Below are 18,085 nucleotides of genomic sequence, written 5' to 3' on the forward strand. Positions count from 1 at the left end.
TCGGTGGACACAACATCTTTGTATGTGGTGCTGAGGATCAAACCCGTGCCGCACGCATGCCAGGCGAGCGCGCTACTGCTTGAGCCACATCCCCAGCCCCTTTACTATCTCATTTTATCTTCACAATAATCATGAAAAATTTCAATCCAATTTTTCTGATGAGGAAGCCAAGGCTGCAAGATCAGGGCCCAGGGCCCAGGGCCACTCAGCAAGCAGCGGTGGAACCCAAACTGGCAAATCTGCACCTGTGCTTTTCTCCTTCTGGCTCTGAGTCCATCCGGGAGAGGTGGTCTGAAAAACAAGCAAGAACTCTAAGGCACAACCTCTGAACTGTGAAGGCGGTATCTCTGGTTCAAGCCAAGAATGGCCTGTAAGTTCAGGACGGAGAAGTTCCTTGAGGAGTTTACAAGCCAAAGTTGTCCAGGTAAAGGAGAGAGGATTGTTCCTGGCTTGTAGCTGGTCACCAGCAGCACTGGAAGAGGCTTAAAAGACATGGGGGAGGGCTGGGGCTGGGGCTCAGTGGCAAAGTGCTTGCCTGGCATGTGTGAGGCACTGGGTTCGATCCTCAGCATCATATAAAAATAAACAAATAAAGGCATTCTGTCCACTTACAACTACCAAAAAAATTAAAATAATAATAATAATAAAAAGGACATGGGAGATCTGGGCACAGTGGTGCACACCTGTAAGGCCAGCATCTGAGGAGGCTGAGGCAGAAAGATCGAAAGTTCAAGGCCAACCTCAGCAATTTAGTGAGGCCCTAAGCGAACTATCCCAAAATAAAAAAGGCTGGGGGGCTGATATTGTGGCTCAATGGTAGAGTGCTTGCCTAGCATACATGAGACACTGGGTTCGATCCTCAGCACCACATAAATGTAAAATAAAAATATTGTGTTTACCTAAAACATAAATATAAAAAAAATCATAAAAATTAAAAAGGCTGGAGATGTAGCTAAGTGGTAAAGCACCCCTAGGTTCTATTTCCAGTGCCAAAAAAAAATAAAATAAAATAAATAGGTCTGGGGTATAGCTTAGTAGAAGAACATCACTAGATTCAAACCCCAGTACCTGGCAGAGGTCAGGGGCAGTGGGGAGGGAGATGAACCAGGGCTGGGATAAACAGGCAACCCTCAACATTCATCTCTGACACCCCACCCCCAAATCCCAAGCCCCCATGTATCACAGGGAGAGTTAGAATTAGCAGTTTTCTAGGTCCCCCCCCAAACAGGGCTGGGGATGGAACCGATCTATGATCTATGACCTTGCATGTATTAGGCAAGCACTTCACCTAAGCCACATCCCCAGGCCAAACCCAGAGCCTCCTGAATGCTAAACATGTGCTTGTTTCCATATTATGTTGACTCCTAGATCCACACCAGGCTCTTGCTTTGGATCCTGTATATCTAAAGCACAACAGGAGAGCAAGAATCCCCAGAGCTTCTCAAAGTCCTTGATGTTTGATATTGACTATGCCATGAATGAGACATTGAATAAGTAAAAGCATTAAATGATCTATTTTCTTTCTTTCTTTTTTTTTTTTTTTTGCTTTCCTGCAGTGATAGGGATCAAACCCAGGGCTTCAAACATGGTAGGCAAGTGTCCTACATCTGAGCTACATCACTCATGCTCTTTTTTTGTATGGTGCTAGGGATTGAAACCACGGCCTTGTGCATTACAAGGCAAACACTCTACCAACTGAGCAATATCCCCAGCCCTCTCATGCTCTTTTTATAAAAATCTTCTATTTATTCTATTCTAAATTTCCCAGGCTGACCTCAAAATTATAATTATCTTGCCTCAGTCTCTAAGTAGCGAAGATTGCAAGTGTGCACCACAGCTCCTACCTGGGCAAACTATAAAACTTAGTAAAGCAATCACAAGTTGCTTTATAATTATACTCTTATTTACAAGAGTAATTTTACTGGCAGAATCTATTTTTTCAGTGGGTATGTTATGAATTTCTATATATATGGGTGTTGTACACATACATATCTGTGTGTATGTTCTGCAGGTATGTATTTCTATGTATATTCAGGTGTGAGGTACTAGGGAGGCAGAGGAATGAAAGAACAGTCATTCTGGAAGACAGACCTGGGTGGGAAAGCATTCTAAGGTCCTACTCTGGGCCATGATGGCTCCTGATATGCAGAAGGTGCTGGGCCCCACCCTGATAACATAATGTCTACTTATCAAGGTTTCCAGACTACCCCACCCAGGCACAGACTGTCCTGCAGCTCACACCCTGATCAAAGCAGCCCCCACGCCCAGCTAGGGGCCACAGCTATAGGATCTGACTTGTTGAGATATCTCTGTCCTTTACTTCCCAGATCCCTGGTTTCTACCCAGGCTCACCTTTAGACTTGGTCCCCAGGGACCAGGCAGAAGTCTAGGAATAGAGTGTGGAAAGAATTTTGGTCCTGGTGCATGAAGCCTTCACTTCAGTAAAGGAGTCCAAGTATCTGAGGTCTCTGAGTAGTGGTAGCCTGGGAGGTGGGCTACAAGGAGGCAGAAGCAGACAAATAATTCTCACCTAGCTGAAGCATCTGGGTTGATGACAATTTCTTACCCAAATACTTCACACTTGATTCTTAAAACTTGGTGAACTATTCATCACTGAAGTTCAGAGAAGTGTGACTTGCCCCAGTTATACAGTTAGTGAATTAAAAAATAAAGAAGGGAAGTAAACCTGCACTATTTCATGTGTGCTAGGCTCTGGTCTGGAAGCCTGAGAATAGTGCTCATAGAATCCTATATAAAGTAGATATTGATTGGGGGCTGGGGATGTGGCTCAAGCAGTAGCATGCTCGCCTGGCATGCGTGCAGCCCGGGTTCGATCCTCAGCACCACATACAAACAAAGATGTTTAAAAAAAAAAAGTAGATATTGATTGATCTCATTTTACATTTGAGGAAACTGAGGCAGAGAGCACAAAGCTGTATGCAATGAGTCAAAACTGTCATTCAAGGCCTGTCACCACTAAAGCTGGGTTCCCTCTATGGTCCCAAGCTGTTTTTAAGGATATTCCATGGGGTCTGGCATGGTAACACATGCCTGTAATTCCAGTGACTCAGGAGAATGAGACAGGAGGTAAAAGTTCAAAGCCAGCCTCTGCAACTTAGTAAGGCCCTAAGCAATTTAGTGAGAATCTGTCTCAAAATAAAAAACAAAAAAAGCTGGGGATGTGGCTCAGTGGTTAAGCAAGCCTGGGTTCAATTGTCAATACCAAAAGAAAAAAAAAAAAAGCTGGGGGAGGGGGAGCTTTCAGGTTTTCAACAACAGCCCTCTCTATGGCATTTAATAGGTTCCTCTCAGGAGGTGACATGGGAATTAACTTGCTTAAATTCCTGTGGGCCAGCATTAGGGCTGTGTAAAGTGTTTTATCAGCAGCTGATTTCCTAGTCCTCACAACTGTTTGAACCAGGGATTATTATTATGCCTATTTACAGATGAAAAGGAGGGTCCAAGAGAGAAAGTAGCTTCTCTGAGAAAGCTACAGATTTGTCTTTATTCTCTCCTTATTGTAGTAGGCTCAGCTTGATGTTAGCCATCAGATATGAACATTTACTTAATTTAGTAGTGAGTGTGTGATAGAAATACATTGATGAATAAACCAGCTCTCATGATTATTGACTTATACAAATAGGGCTGGGGTGTAGCTCAGTGGTAAAGCACTTGTCTAGTATGTTCAAAGCCCTGGGTTCAATCCCCAGCACTGAAATAAAAAAAAAAAAATCACATAATGGAGGGATTTATTTATTGTATTTATTTGCAGTACTTGGGATTGAACCCAAGGATGCTCTGCCAATGAGCTACATCCTCAGTTTTTTGTTTTTTACATAGGGTCTCGCTAAGTTGCTGAGGCTGGCCTCAAACTTGTGATCCTTCTGCCTCAGCCTCCCCAGTAGCTAGGATTACAGGTACTACCATGTGATAATGGGGATATAAATAGAAAGACCAGGAAGAGTTCCATGAAGTAACACAGATATGAAGAAGGAACAGAAGTTAACTGGACAAGAATGGAGGGAAAATTATGCTAAGCAAAGGGTAGAACATATGTCAATTAAATGGCAGAAGGAAACAGAATGCCTTCAAAGAACCTAAAGAAAGTTGAATATCTCTTCCTACTCCCCATCTTTTTTTTTTTTTAAATATTTATTTATTTATTTTTTAGTTTTCGGCGGACACAACATCTTTGTTTGTATGTGGTGCTGAGGATCGAACCCGGGCCGCACGCATGCCACGCGAGTGCGCTACCACTTGAGCCACATCCCCAGCCCATTCCTACTCCCCATCTTGATCTAGTTTACCCTGTAGAGGAGAGGGAGCTTCTTCAGAATGAGGGTCTCAATAGTAGAAGCCCTACTTTGAAGAGCTTCTACCCCAGAATTCTCCCAGAAACCCAGAATTGTAGAGGCAGAGAACCAAACAGCATTGGGCTCTCATTTTAAGTGCCTTGAACTCTGGAAAATGGGCCTCCAGCCACCATTTTATTTTATGGCATTAGGGACTGAACTCTGGGGCACTGTACCACTGAAGTACATCCCATACCACCACCACCACCGCCGCCTTTTTTTTTTTTAAAGATAACGTCTCCTGTAATTTGTCTTGTGAGGCCTCAAATTTAAGATCCTCATGCCTCAGTCTCCCAAATAGCTGGGGTTATAGGTATGCACCACTGTGCCAGCTTCCCAGTCACTCTTACACTGGCTGCCACAAGACTTGGGGATTCAGCAGCACCCTTCTATCAGGAAATCTTGCCAGGGTAATGATAGGCAAGAAATCTTTCTGCCCTTTCTGGCCACCTTGGGCTCAGCATAAATAAAGGCAGGGGCTGGGAATGGAAATTTGGCCTGAGGGTCTTGTAAACTTGCTTCCAAATTTCACACAGATCCAGCTGCTGGGACCCTCCCTGACCTATAGAAATTCAATTTTTATTCCCCACCCTCACCCAAAACAAACCCTTCCACCTGGGTTTTGATTAATAACCCAGCCCTGAAGGATGGGGAAAGGCTGCTCTTTCCACTCCCTAGCTCAGCAGACAGATGACCAGCTCCATGAGAGTAGGGTGAAAAGTTTAGTAAAATCCTTAAAAGAATGATGGTTAGAAGGAGGTAGAATGATTCCATCCCCACCACATTAAAAAAAAAAAAAAAAAAAAAAAGCCTAGGACTGAGAACGTGTGGTACAGTGATCCTTGCTCTATGAAGCCCAGCAAGGGAAGGGTTAAGAGGCCAGGCTTTCTAGAACCCAGGAAAAGTGCCCCACCCAGGGGAGGGGCTGGTGGGTTATAAGGCAAGCAGCTTGAGTGCAGTGCAGTGGAAGAGCCAAGGCCTCCTTACATCCAAAGGCCTCCCTCGGTGTGCAGTTCCAGCTCCAGGTAAGAGCTCCTTTCTGGCTTAGCCTGTCTTCCTGTTAGTCTGACCAGAGGAAACCTACTTCATTATGTTATCTCTGCATTACTCTGGTCCTGGGTCCCTGGGATCCCAACAGACCCTACTTTGTAGGGGCTTCCTCAGGCCTGTCCCCTTCCCCTAAGCTACTTGGGCTGTGGATTATCAGCTCCCCACTTGGTCCTTCCTCCCACACCACTGTCTTCTCAGTTCTGGGAAGGAACTGACATACAGAGAGGAGAAAGTAGTGGAATGTCCAGTTCTTACCTTTCCTGCCCTGTCCCCAGCCCCTAGCTCTCCCTGCCCACTGTGCTCTCCAAGCCTGCTTCCTGAGCCTCCGGTAGGGCCCTGGCTGGGATATCATCATATACTGTAAGTTTGTGATGAGACACTACAGTATAGATGATGTACTAGTCCGGGTACCCCCAGCTTTGGATCCTAATGAAGAAAGCAGGGGAGATGCTGCAAGCCCAAGGGCTCACCACTCAAACTGCTGACTGCTGGGGCACTTGGGAATGGCGAGGAAACCGTTACCATTACTGAGTTTAGTAATGGTAACGGTTCTCTTGCTGCTCCCCAAAACGGCCAGGAAGAGTGCTGAGGACCCTGGAGCAGCCTCCTAGAAGAGAGAGACTCCAGCTCCAACAGGAGTCAGTGGGTGAGGGAATGGGTGTTTTCTCTTACCTTTTCTGAAGAAATAAAGATGAGAACCAGAACAATTGTCTTTTAATTTTATTTGTATCCCAAGAATGGGCAGAGGAATGGGGTGGAAAGGATCAGGAACTTGGGGGAGCAAGTGGGTGGCACTATCTTACTCGGGAAACTCAGGCCTTTATAAGATTTCAAGGTGGACTGGGGTTGTGGCTCAGTGGTAGAGCGCTTGCCTAGCACATGGAAGGCACTGGGTTCAATATAAAGTTAAAAAAGATTTCAAGGTGCAGAAACTAAGGAGAAGACAAAAATATCTTCCCTGTTAAGAACTGGCAACTTAGGACAATACTCTAGACACAACACCTTGAGAGGAGGGTGGCACTACCCCTACCAAGAGGTCAGTTTCTAAGACCAACATAGCTATTAACCTAGGAAAACTAACTAACTGGGAAGTGAGCCAAGACAGGTTCCTTTCTCCAACAGGAGACATAGCTGGGCAGGAATTGTGCAGGACTCAGCAAAGTGGAACCAGCCAGTATCCATGCCACTCATTAGGCCCTGGAGGTCCCCTCAGCAGGGACAGTTCTGGTCAATGACTTGTGCTAGAGTGGGATGCCCTGGGAAGGGCAGTAGGGGTTGTCACTTGAGTAGCTTCACAGAAAGGCGTATCTGAATGTCACAGAGGAAGATGTCCATTAGGTCGCGGCCCACCTCCTGGGCAATCTGGGAGATAAGATGGCCCTTCTCACCAATCAGGATCCTCTGAGAGTGGGTAAAAGAGAGGGACATGGTCTGCTTTCAGGGCTCCACGTTGGGGGGAAGAACCCCTGCCCAACATAGCCTTTGTCCCTCCCATGAGTAGGTTCACTTACCATATGAGATTCTTTGGGTACCAGAAGGTTCTGATGGATTATCAGCTCCCCACTTGGTCCTTCCTCCCACACCACTGTCTTCTGTACAGGGAAATATGACTAATCAGATAGGTCCATCTCTGCTTCCTGGCACCCAGCTGTACTGTTCTGAGTATGCCTGGTGCCCCCAGATCCTTTCACTCTTCTCGCACCTGCTGCACATTGTAGGGCACCTCCTGGGGGAGGTACTCTAGGAGTTTCTCTCGGATTTTGTTGGTACAGATCTCTTCAGGTGTCTGGCTAGTGAGGACTCCACTGTGGAACTCCCAGGGTCCTGGTTGGGCCTGTGCCAAGAGGTATTGCTGTGGGCACAAAGGAATATGTGGCATCTTAACTCCAACACATTCTTGCTCCTAGGAAAATCTGAGACCTATCTTGACACAATAGAAACCAAGGGCCCCCAGGCACAGTGGCACATACCTATAAACCCAGCAGCTCAGGAGGCTGAGGCAGGAGGATGGTGAGTTCAAAGCTAGCCTCAGCAACTGTGAGGTGCTAAGCAATTCAGTGAGACTTTGTCTCTAAATAAAATACGAAATAGGGCTGGGATGTGGCTTAGTGGTTGAGTGCCTGAGTTCAATCACCGGAACCTGCCCCCCCCCACCAAAAAAAAAAAAAAAGAAAGAAAGAAATCAAGGGCCAAGGCCAACTGACCTTTAGTGTCTTCACATCCTCTTGGCTTAGAGCTGACAACATGAAGATCTCCTGGAAGCTGGGCCAGCCAATCTTTCGAGCATTTTTCTCAGACTGTGTGTTTAAGTCCTTGGCTGCTGGTCTAGGACAATGGGTGTCAGGACATGGGCGGAAGGCCTGTCTTATATTAAGCTTCTTTCCGTTAACCACACCTTCAGTGAGAGCTGCTGTGAGCTCCAGGAGAATTGATTTCTGCTTCAGGCAATCTACCTGGATATGGAGGAATAAACAAAGTGTGTGGTCCCGCTGACCACAGCTCTTTGAGAGAAGAAGATCCCGTTCTCAGGTGGGCAGTGCCTACCTTGTTCAAGACAAGAATGCTGGGGACCTGAGAGAACTGGGTCAAGCACTGGAGCACCTGAGGGCTGAGCTGATTTCGAGTCCACTTGTCTGAGACATCCACAAGAACTAAAACTGGAAGATGGCAGGAGAGACAGAAAAATTAGTATGTGGCCACTCTTTTTCCTATCCCATAAAAACTTCCATGCTTTGGGCTCTGGCAAGTCTCCAACCCCCAAACTACCAGGGATGAAAGGCCATGACCCCTGTAAATTTATATTCCCATACTGAGCCTAACCAAGGTCAGCAGATTCCATGCTCTTCCATGGATCTTCCAACAAAGAGAGCTCCAGATGGTGCCTGGGGGACAGACATATGTGAGGAAAGGTCTCATGACAGATGCATTTTTTTTTGGGGGGGGGGCATCATTAGGGATTGAACTCAGGGGTACTCAACCACTGGGCCACATCCCAAGACTTATTTTCATTTTCTTTTTTGTATTTTATTTAGAGATAGGGTCTGAGTTGCTTAGCACCTTGCCATTGTTGAGGCTGGCTTTGAACTCTTGATCCTCCTGTCTCAGCCTCCCAAGCCGCAGGGATTATAGGCATGTGCCACCATGCCCAGTATGACTGATGCATTCTTGATGAAGAATGGGGTGTGGTAAGAGGATTTTCTAGCCCCTATGATGGAATCTCCCCACCGATTTTCTATACCTTCCCCTCTACCACCACCACTTTCACAGCCACTACCTCTTCTGTTTAACAGGACTGATGATTCCAGGTGTGTCAAGTAGAATCTAGAATCAGAAAAGAAAGATATACAGACCCCAGAAGAAAAGACTAGGGAATAAGAGAGAGGCTGTCTTTAATGTTAGTAGCCTGTCCTCCCTTCTTAGCCAAACTTTTAATGACTTTAGGGTTTGTTTTGTTTTTGTTTTGGCACTGGGGATTGAACCCAGAGGTTCTCCATCACTGAGTAACATTTTTAGCCTTTTAAAATGATTTTTTAACTTTGAGGCCAGGTCTCATTAAGTTGCTGAGGTTAGCCTCAAACTTGTGATCCTCCTACCTCAATCTCCTAAATCACTGGGATTATAGGCATATATCACTGCACTCAGTCTGACTTTATTACCATTCAGCAATGCTTTAATTTTAGATGAAATCCGAGAGGAAGATGGTGAATCAATGTAAGATTGCAGGGCAGTAAAGAAGGAATGATAACTTCAAACTAGATGGTAAAGAAGAAAAAGTAGAGAGAACTTCATTGAACTTCAAGGAAGAGGAGACTCCCTTCCCTCAGACAAGTGACACTAATTATCATTTTCTTAAAGTCTAATGGTAGGGGAGACTTTCTTGGCTTTATCCTCTGTCCTGTTTCCAGAACTCCCTTTGCAGGTACCTACCACCTGAGATTCCTTCTCTGTGATGACCCCCAGAGCCTGGCAACGTGTAGTGTGCACCTTCTTGGAGACAGGGAACACCTGTCAGGAACAAAGAAGTTCCAATGAGATACTAGATCCTTCTAGGACCGTCCATGAAGGCAAAACAAGAAGAGATTAAAAAAAAAAAAGTGGGTGCAGTATATGTGGATCAAAATGAAACATACATTTCGGCCTAGCAGCTGGTTAGAAAGCGTTGACTTCCCTGCATTGGGAGCTCCCAGGAGGACCACTCGTAGCACTCGGGGATTCTCAGGCATGTCAGGGGGTTGAACCAAGAGGAGATTCTGCTCATCTGTGTTTAAGTGGGGAAAGAAGTGAGATATAGTGCAATCCGGACTCTCTGTTAGCTACTCAGCCCTTTCCATCCACAAAAGAAATAAGATTAAGGGGCTGGGGTTGTGGCTCAGTGGTACAGTGCTTGCTTAGCACATGTGCAGCACTGGAATCATGACAGGTTCAATCCTCAGCACCACATACATGTAAATAAATAAAGGTATTGTGTTCATCTACAACTAAAAAAAAAATTTTTTTTAAAGATATAAGATTAATGAACCAGGTTGATGCCACCTAGACTTGACTTTGAGACTTTGATTGGTCTTTAATTTGTTCTTGTTTTCTAATCTAAGCCCCTTAAGTTTTCTCATATGTAAAATGGAGCAGACATTATGGTACCTACTTATAACTTTCTTTTGACAACTGGCAATTGTGCAAAACCACTTAGTATAATATAATAGCAATTAACAGATACTCAATTACTGCGTGTAATTGTACTGTGTAGCTGTGTCTAGAAAACATGCATCTGTTATAGCTAAGTGCAAGCACAGTGTTCCTATAGTCCCAGATACTCAGAAGGATGAGGTGGGATAACTACCTGAGCCTAAGAGTTGGAGACCAGCCTGGGTAACAGGGAGACCCTGTTTAAAAAAAAAGAAAAGAAATAAAGAAGGTGGTATAGCTTGATTAGACAAGACTAAAAATTTCTCTCCAGCTCTGACATATAATCCTAATAAAGGCACTATGAAAGCTCTGCAAACTTTGTCTTTCCTTATTACTCTGTAATGCAATTAACAGTTTATGTCCAGCATCCCTACCAGACTCTAGTCTATGCCACCAGAAGAATAAAGTGTGCTATTTCCCAGATGTAACTCAGTGTCTTTACACTGTAGATGGGGGTCAAGTAGAAGGAGCTGGAGATACATGTATTGGATCAAATTTGCTTGCTACATGGAGGCAGGGAGGCACAACTCTGCCTTGCCTCGTGCTCTTTTACCATTGCTGGTTACGACCAGATCTGGTCCCCTACCCAAAAGTTATAACTTTCATGGTCTCAAATTCTTTTTTTTTTTTTTTTTGGTACCCGGGAGGATCGAACCCAGGGGTGCTTAACCACAGAGCCACATCCCCAGACCCCTTTTTATTTTTTATTTTGAGGCAGGGTCTCGCTAAATTCCTTAGGGCTTTGCTAAGTTGCAGAGACTGTCTTTGAACTTGCAATCCTCCTGCCTCAACCTACTGAGTTGCTGAGATTACAGGCATGGGCCATCACTCCCTGCTCAAATTCATTTTTTATATTTTAGTTCTCGGCGGACACAACATCTTTGTTGGTATGTGGTGCTGAGGATCGAACCCGGGCCGCACGCATGCCAGACGAGCGCGCTACCGCTGAGCCACATCTCCAGCCCAAATTCATTTTTTATAAAACCGGGCCAAAGACGATATCCCCAGAGAGTCTTTCCGACACGAAACTTTCAGTGCCAAAGCCAAGACAATCCCAGGAAAACCTATCTAATTCCTTTACCTTTATACATGGACACCGCCGGAGCACATGAAGTCAGCGAATTCTCGGGCTGAGAGACTCCAACGAAGTGGTCCATAGCTGAGCCCTGGCCATAATGGCGAGAGGCTGAGGGCAGGCGGGGATTAGAGAAAGTGGCAGCTCCCACACTGGACACGCACCTCCTTTGACAGCCTAAAAGTGAACGAAACGGAGCCACCCATTCCCTCACCGCGTGGGGACCCAGCTGCCAGACTTTCAACCCCGCGCGAACAAGCTCAACCCCACACCTGCCTGGGGCAGCCATTGCCATCGCAATGCACTCCGGGAACCGACCAGGGCGCTCCTACGATTGGACAGCGAGTCCTACAAAACAGGGAGTAGAAGAGAGATAGACAGGCCCAAACAGAACAGAGGCGTGTGGGATGTTGGAGGTTTGGTGGGGGAGGAAACGCTCTGGAGACTAGATGAGGCTAAGGAAAGAAAAACCACGTGTAGTATTTAGGGTCTGTATGAACATGACAATAGTTTTGGCCTCGCATAACATATTTTCTTCTCCTGCCAAGGTTTTGTAAAAGGTCCTTCTAGTCTGTCACTTGAACGACTACATCTCCCATGTAGCCAAGCGACAAAAAACCTCTTCCTCGCTTCTCGAGTCGCCCCACGGGAGAAATTTCGTGTGTGCAGACGGCTAGCGGTTTTGGTCGTGGTAGGGGACGTTCTGCTCCCTGTTCCTGTAAGGGTTTTTTGTTTTGGTACTGGTATTGAACTCGGGGCGCTTTACCACCAAGCTACACTTTTTTTTTTTTTTTTAAAGACTGAGTCTCCCTAGGTTGCCCAGGCTGGCCTCAAATTCATGATCTTCCTGCCTCAAGCTTCTTGAATCTGTGGGAAAACAAGGGACAATCATCGCGCCCGACTTAAAGATGGAATTAGATCCCCAGTCCCCCCCCCCCGCCCCCGCGTTATCATTTTGTTTTGATTTTGGTACAAGGATTGAACCCAGCCTGGGGCGCTCTACCAACTGAGACATATTCCAGCCCTTTTGATTTTCAGACAGGGTCTCGCTAAATTGCTGAGGCTGGCCTTGAACTTGCGATTTTTCTGCTTCAGTGTCTCCAGCCACTGGGATTACAGGTGTGTGCCACCACGCATGGCATCCCGCAGCCCTTTTTTGTTTTATTATTATTGCTATTGTTTTGGAAACAGGATCTTGCTAAGTTGCTGAGGCTGGCTTCGAATTTGGCGATTCTCCTGCTTCAACCTCCCAACTCAAATTATAGGCGTGCACCACCACCGCCAAGCTGAAGTGGAACATTTTTGTTTGCTTATGACAATCATCCAGTAGACAGGGGAAAAAAAAAAAAAGTGATGATATAGGGTCTGGGGTTGTGACTCAGTGGTAGAGTGCTTGCATAACATATGTGAGGCACTGGGTTTGATTCTCAGCACCACATACAACTAAATAAAATAAAGGTCCATCAACAACTAAAAAATATTTTTTAAAGTGATGACATAGGACAGAAGAGGGGAGAATTTTGAAGGTGGAAAGAACTAAGTGTTGCTGTTGTAAGTATAGAGAATTAGTATCCAGAGAATCTGAATGACACAGAATTGACAAAGGCTTGGAAACCCAATGCAGTGATGGTCTGCAAATGACACCAGCGCCTCAGATTTCAGGAAGCCTGCTTTGTTAGTGGAAGGAATAGCCTTTTGGGAACTTATATTCTAGATGTTCTTTGGGCATAGAGGTGCCCATGGGGAAAAATGCTACTAAAATATATGGGATAGCCAGCAATGAGAAAAATTTTTAAACTTTTTGGTATGTATTAAATGAACAGTTTGGTGAAATGCCATTACAATTGTAATTAAAGTAAAGAGAAATTTTCAGGTTAAATATGGTAAGTGAATGAAGATCTTAATTACATAAATGCAAAATCATCCGAGAATCGGCTGGGGATATAGCTTAGTTGGTAGAGTGCTTGCCTGGCATGCACAAGGCCCTGGGTTCAATCCCCAGAACCACACACACACACACACAAAAAAAAAAAATCATCCAAGGAACACATACTAAATATTGCTGGGCTAGCAACAGATACAATTATGGAAGAATCCCAGGATGATAAAGAAACTGAAGTAAAATGAGTTAAAGTGCCTTATCAATTATTTTTGCAGTGATAGGAATCCAATTCAGGGTTTCTCACAGGGTAGGCAAACAATCTACTACTGAACCATACCCCTAGAAATTCTTTTTGTAAGTAGATATTTTCCCTCAAATGATAACATAGGGGATTTTATATTTTGTTGGATTAGGATAGGCTCATCAAGTGAAATCTGGGTTCATTTCCCAGTATTGACATTTATTTACTGTGAGTTTGGAAGAGTTAAACTTTCTGTCACTCTCCTTATCTGTAAAATGAAGATGATGACCATAAACATCAAATGGAACATATGTTCATTTGAATCCAGGACTTAGAACAAAGTAGGCTTACAATATATGTTTTTATCCTAAGGCTAATTATTTAACTCCTCTAGGGATTTAGTTCCATGAATTATCTCTTTTTTTTTCTGTGCAGAGAATTTTTATCTGTACTACATTCATTTCATTAACATTTAATTTAAAACTGCATAATATCTTTTTAAATATATAAATATTTTAGAAGTAGTTGAACACAATACTTTTATTTATTTTTATGTGGTGGTGAGGATCGAACCCAGGGCCTCACACATACTAGAAGAGCACAACCCCAGCCCTAAAACTGCATAATATCTCATAATATCTTCAAAAACTTCTCTGATCTCAAATCCTTTTCCAAGTGTCACTCATCTTTCTCACTAATATGTGAAGAAAGTACATTGAAAATGGTGAGAGAAGCAGATGGATTCCTGAGATTTAAAATGATAGAATCAGTAGTTTGTGCTGGATGTGGTGGCCCATGCCTACAACCAGTGTCTAGGGAGGTTGAGGTAGGAGGATCACAAGTTCGAGGTCAACCTCAGCAATTTAGCAAGACCCTGTCTCAAAATTAAAAAAAAAAATAAAATAAAAAAAGACTGGAGATGTGGCTTAAAAAAAAAAAAAGTTGTGGGCTGGGGATGTGGCTCAAGCGGTAGTGCGCTCGCCTGGCATGTGTGCGGCCCGGGTTCGATCCTCAGCACCACATACCAACAAAGATGTTGTGTCCGCCGAGAACTAAAAAATAAATATTAAAAAATTCTCTCTCTCTCTCTCTCTCTCTCTCTCTCTCTCTCTCTCTCTCTCCTCTCTCACTCTCTCTTTAAAAAAAAAAAAACTTTAATATTTATTATTTTTTAGTTCTCGGCGGACACAACATCTTTGTTGGTATGTGGTGCTGAGGATCGAACCCGGGCCGCACGCATGCCAGGCGAGCGCGCTACTGCTTGAGCCACATCCCCAGCCCTAAATATTAAAGTTTAAAAAAAAAAAGTTGTGCTTTAAACCATCCTTTAATTCAGCCACACTGGTGTTTATATCCTTTGAATATACTTAGTTTGTATTTGCCTTAGAGCCTTTAAACCTGCTACTTCTGCCTCCTGTACTCTTCCAGATCTTGTAAGATCTTGTATCTGTTCCCTATGCAGGTCTCAGATCAAATACCACTGTCTCAAAGAGGCTCTTCTTCATAGTTTTATTACTACCTGAAATGATCAAAAGGGGTCTTTCTGTCTTTGATTTTACCAATCTCCCTGTGGCCCCAACCTGACAGAGTCACTCTATTGCTTCACTGCTCTGAAGATAAGCACAAACTAATTAGCATTATTCTGGCTTGTTTGTAAGTCCCATTCTCTTGTCACTCTCTTTTTCCTGCTCAATTAAATTTCTTTTAGATCCTCCAATTTGCTGGTATTAACTCTCACTTCCAGGCTAATAGATTGTTTCTTCCCTGACTGCTTAAATCCTTTTCTTTCTCTCTACTTCTTTCCTTCCTTCTTTCTTAGTGGTAGTTGCCCTACCACTAAGCTATATTTTGAGACAGAGTCTTGCTAAATTTCCCGGGCTTTTCTCAAATTCACCATCATTCTGCCTTGTCCTTCCAGGTAGCTGGGATTTCAGATGTGTTGACCATGCCCAGCTGGTTAAAGCTTGGAGGACTTTTTTTCACCTGTCTATGACAAGGCAATTTATAATTTGAATTATATTCACAGTATTGAACCTAGGGACACTTAACCATTGAGCCACATTCCCACCCTTTTTATTATTTTTATTTTTTAAAGAGAGGGAGAGGGAGAGAGGGAGAGAGAGAGAGAGAGAGAGAGAGAGAGAGAGAGAGAGAGAGAGAGGGAGAATTTATTTATTTAGTTAGTTAGTTTTTCGGCAGACACAACATGGTTGTTTGTACGTGGTGCTGAGGATTGAACCTGGGCCGCACACATGCCAGGCGAGCATGCTACCGATTGAGCAACATCCCCAGCCCCCCACCTTTTATTTTTATTTATTTATTTATTTATTTATTTTTTAAATATTTTATTTTTTAGTTCTCTGCGGACACAACATCTTTGTTGGTATGTGGTGCTGAGGATCGAACCCGGGCCGCACGCATGCCAGGCGAGCGCGCTACCGCTTGAGCCACATCCCCAGCCCTTATTTTTTTATTTAAAGACAGGATCTTGCTAATTCCTTAAGGCCTCACTAAGTTACTGAAGTTGGTCTCGAACTTTCAATCCTCCTGCCTCAGCCTCTTGAGTCACTGAGATTACAGGTGTGCACTACTGCACCCAGTTAAATTTATGATATTGTAATGGAACACATAAATTATAAAAGCCAGAAATCATGGGTTTGATTCTCATCTCTATTATTTATTTCATGACCCTGGACAAGTAACCTCTCTTTCAGTTTTTAAAATAGAGATAGTGATAATATTCTCATGGGATTATTATGATGATTGAGAGAATTGTCAGGCTAGGGTTTAGCTCAGTAGTAAAGTGCTTTCCTGCCACGTGCATAGCCCTGGGTTCAATTCCTAGCACTCCTAGAAAATAGAGAAGGAATTGCTGTGTAAATGTTTGATGTTGTTATTATATTCTATTGAACTTTAAGTTCTGTGAGAACAGGGTTTGGATACGTTGTTCATTGCTATATCTCCTGCACCTAGAATCATTTCTGGCACAGAATAGTACTAAATAAATTTTAGTTTAGTGAGTGAATAAATGACATCTTTTTCTGGATCAGCTCTCTCCTTGTGGTATCTTATGGCTCCAGCAGCTTTAGATATTACATCTTCTCATGTCCAGATTCAATGGGAAAAAATAAGAGATTTTCTCAGGAGCAAAATTCTTGTGCTTTTTGTCTCTGACTCTGTTTTGAAACATCCCTGAAACAATCATAGCATCTTTGGGAATGTTATATCCTGATCAACTTGGGTCTGGGGTATGTGCTTCATGCCTAGAGTAAGCCTCATCCAAACCATATAATCTGAAAATAGAGTAGGGGTAGTTCTCTGAATGACTATACTGGATATTGTGAATGAATACTTAGCAGAAAAAAAAATCCACTAGGGCTGGGATTGTGGCTCAGCTGTAGATTACTCCTCTAGCATGTGCAAGGCCCTGGGTTCGATCCTCAGCAACCACATAAAAATAAATAAACAAAATAAGGGTATTGTTTCCAACTATTTAAAAAAATCCACTATTGTGCCGTTGGTAAGAAATTCAAATATGGAAATGGCCCAGGAGACCCAGAAAGGCTTAAATATAGGAAAATACACTATCTTATAAACTCCAGCAGGCCTTCCCAGGAGGTTACATGTGGCGATACCCCAGTAGGCAGGAAAATATTGATGATATAGGACAGAGCACAGAGAAGGAAGACACAATTCCCAGAAATTTCAAGATCAGCTTAGGGCTTTTTAAAAAAGGGCATTTATTCATTAGAACATAGTGTCAATATAATTCTTCCTCCTTTCTGCCTCTGTAGTTCCCCTGTGATGCCAATTGTGCTCCCTCTCCAAAGGGTAATACTTTTGCCAACTCTTCAAAGCCAGGAGTTAGATCCTGGGCTCCACCCACAGGATGTTCTTTCTGCCAAACATATTGCTTTGTCAGTTGTTATCTGTTACTCTACATAGGGCAAGATAATACTGACCAGGTGGTAGGCAGCTCATACATTAGGCCTGAAGCTATGTATAGATTTGCTCTTCTAGGGCTTGCATTAGATGACAAATTTTATACTGTTTTTCAAAAGCAGCATATAGCTATATCCCCAAAGTTGCAAGCATCTGAAGAGAAAAAAAGACTTCAAAAGCTGAGTGTATGAGGCAGGAGGATGGCGAATTGTCACCATGGGCCGCGGCCCTGCCTAGTGTTACTGGTACTGTAAAAACAAGCCATACCCAAAGTCTCCTTTCTGCCAGGGTGTCCCTGATGCCAAATCCGCATCTTTGACCTTGGGTGGAAAAAGGCACAAGTAGATGAGTTCCCACTCTGTGGCCACATAATGTCTGATGAATATGCGCAGCTATCCTCTGAAGTCTTGGAGACTGCTTGTATTTGTGCCAACGAGTACGTGATAAAAAATTGTGGCAGAGATGGCTTTCATATCTGAGTGCGGCTCCACCCTTTCCATGTTATCCATATCAACAAGATGTTGTCCTGTGCTGGGGCTGACAGGCTCCAAACAGGTATGTGAGGTGCCATGGGAAATCCCAGGGAACAGTGGCCAGGGTTCACAGTGGCCAAGTCATCATGTCCATCCATACCAAGCTGCAGAACAAGGAACATGTGATTGAGGCCCTACACAGGGCCAAGTTCAAGATCCTTAGATACCAGAAGATCCACATCTCAAAGAAGTGGGGCTTTACCAAATTTAATGGATGACGAATTTGAAGACATGGTGGCTGAGAAGCGGCTCATTCCTGATGGCTGTGGGGTCAAATATATCCCAAATCGTGGTCCCATGGACAAGTAGCGGGCCCTGCATTCATGA

The 18,085-nt window shown here is 43.9% G+C and overlaps 1 protein-coding gene and 1 pseudogene across 1 annotated transcript; one reads left to right on the top strand and one right to left on the bottom strand.

Moving 5' to 3' along the window:
- Positions 1-6,109: 6,109 nt before the first annotated feature.
- Positions 6,110-11,463, bottom strand: Eral1 (Era like 12S mitochondrial rRNA chaperone 1). Its single transcript, XM_026388842.2, has 10 exons — positions 11,167-11,463; positions 9,533-9,660; positions 9,330-9,407; positions 8,677-8,723; positions 8,223-8,284; positions 7,947-8,059; positions 7,607-7,855; positions 7,105-7,254; positions 6,914-6,994; positions 6,110-6,803 (listed from the first exon to the last, which is right to left on the bottom strand). The coding sequence occupies exons 1-10, from the start codon at positions 11,453-11,455 to the stop codon at positions 6,681-6,683; spliced, it is 1,320 nt and encodes a 439-aa protein (XP_026244627.2). The 5' UTR covers positions 11,456-11,463; the 3' UTR covers positions 6,110-6,680.
- A 5,978-nt stretch (positions 11,464-17,441) lies between these two features.
- Positions 17,442-18,085, top strand: LOC113182884 (large ribosomal subunit protein uL16-like; annotated as a pseudogene).

This window comes from Urocitellus parryii, chromosome 7 (genome assembly GCF_045843805.1).
Source record: "Urocitellus parryii isolate mUroPar1 chromosome 7, mUroPar1.hap1, whole genome shotgun sequence".
Taxonomy (NCBI): domain Eukaryota; kingdom Metazoa; phylum Chordata; class Mammalia; order Rodentia; family Sciuridae; genus Urocitellus; species Urocitellus parryii.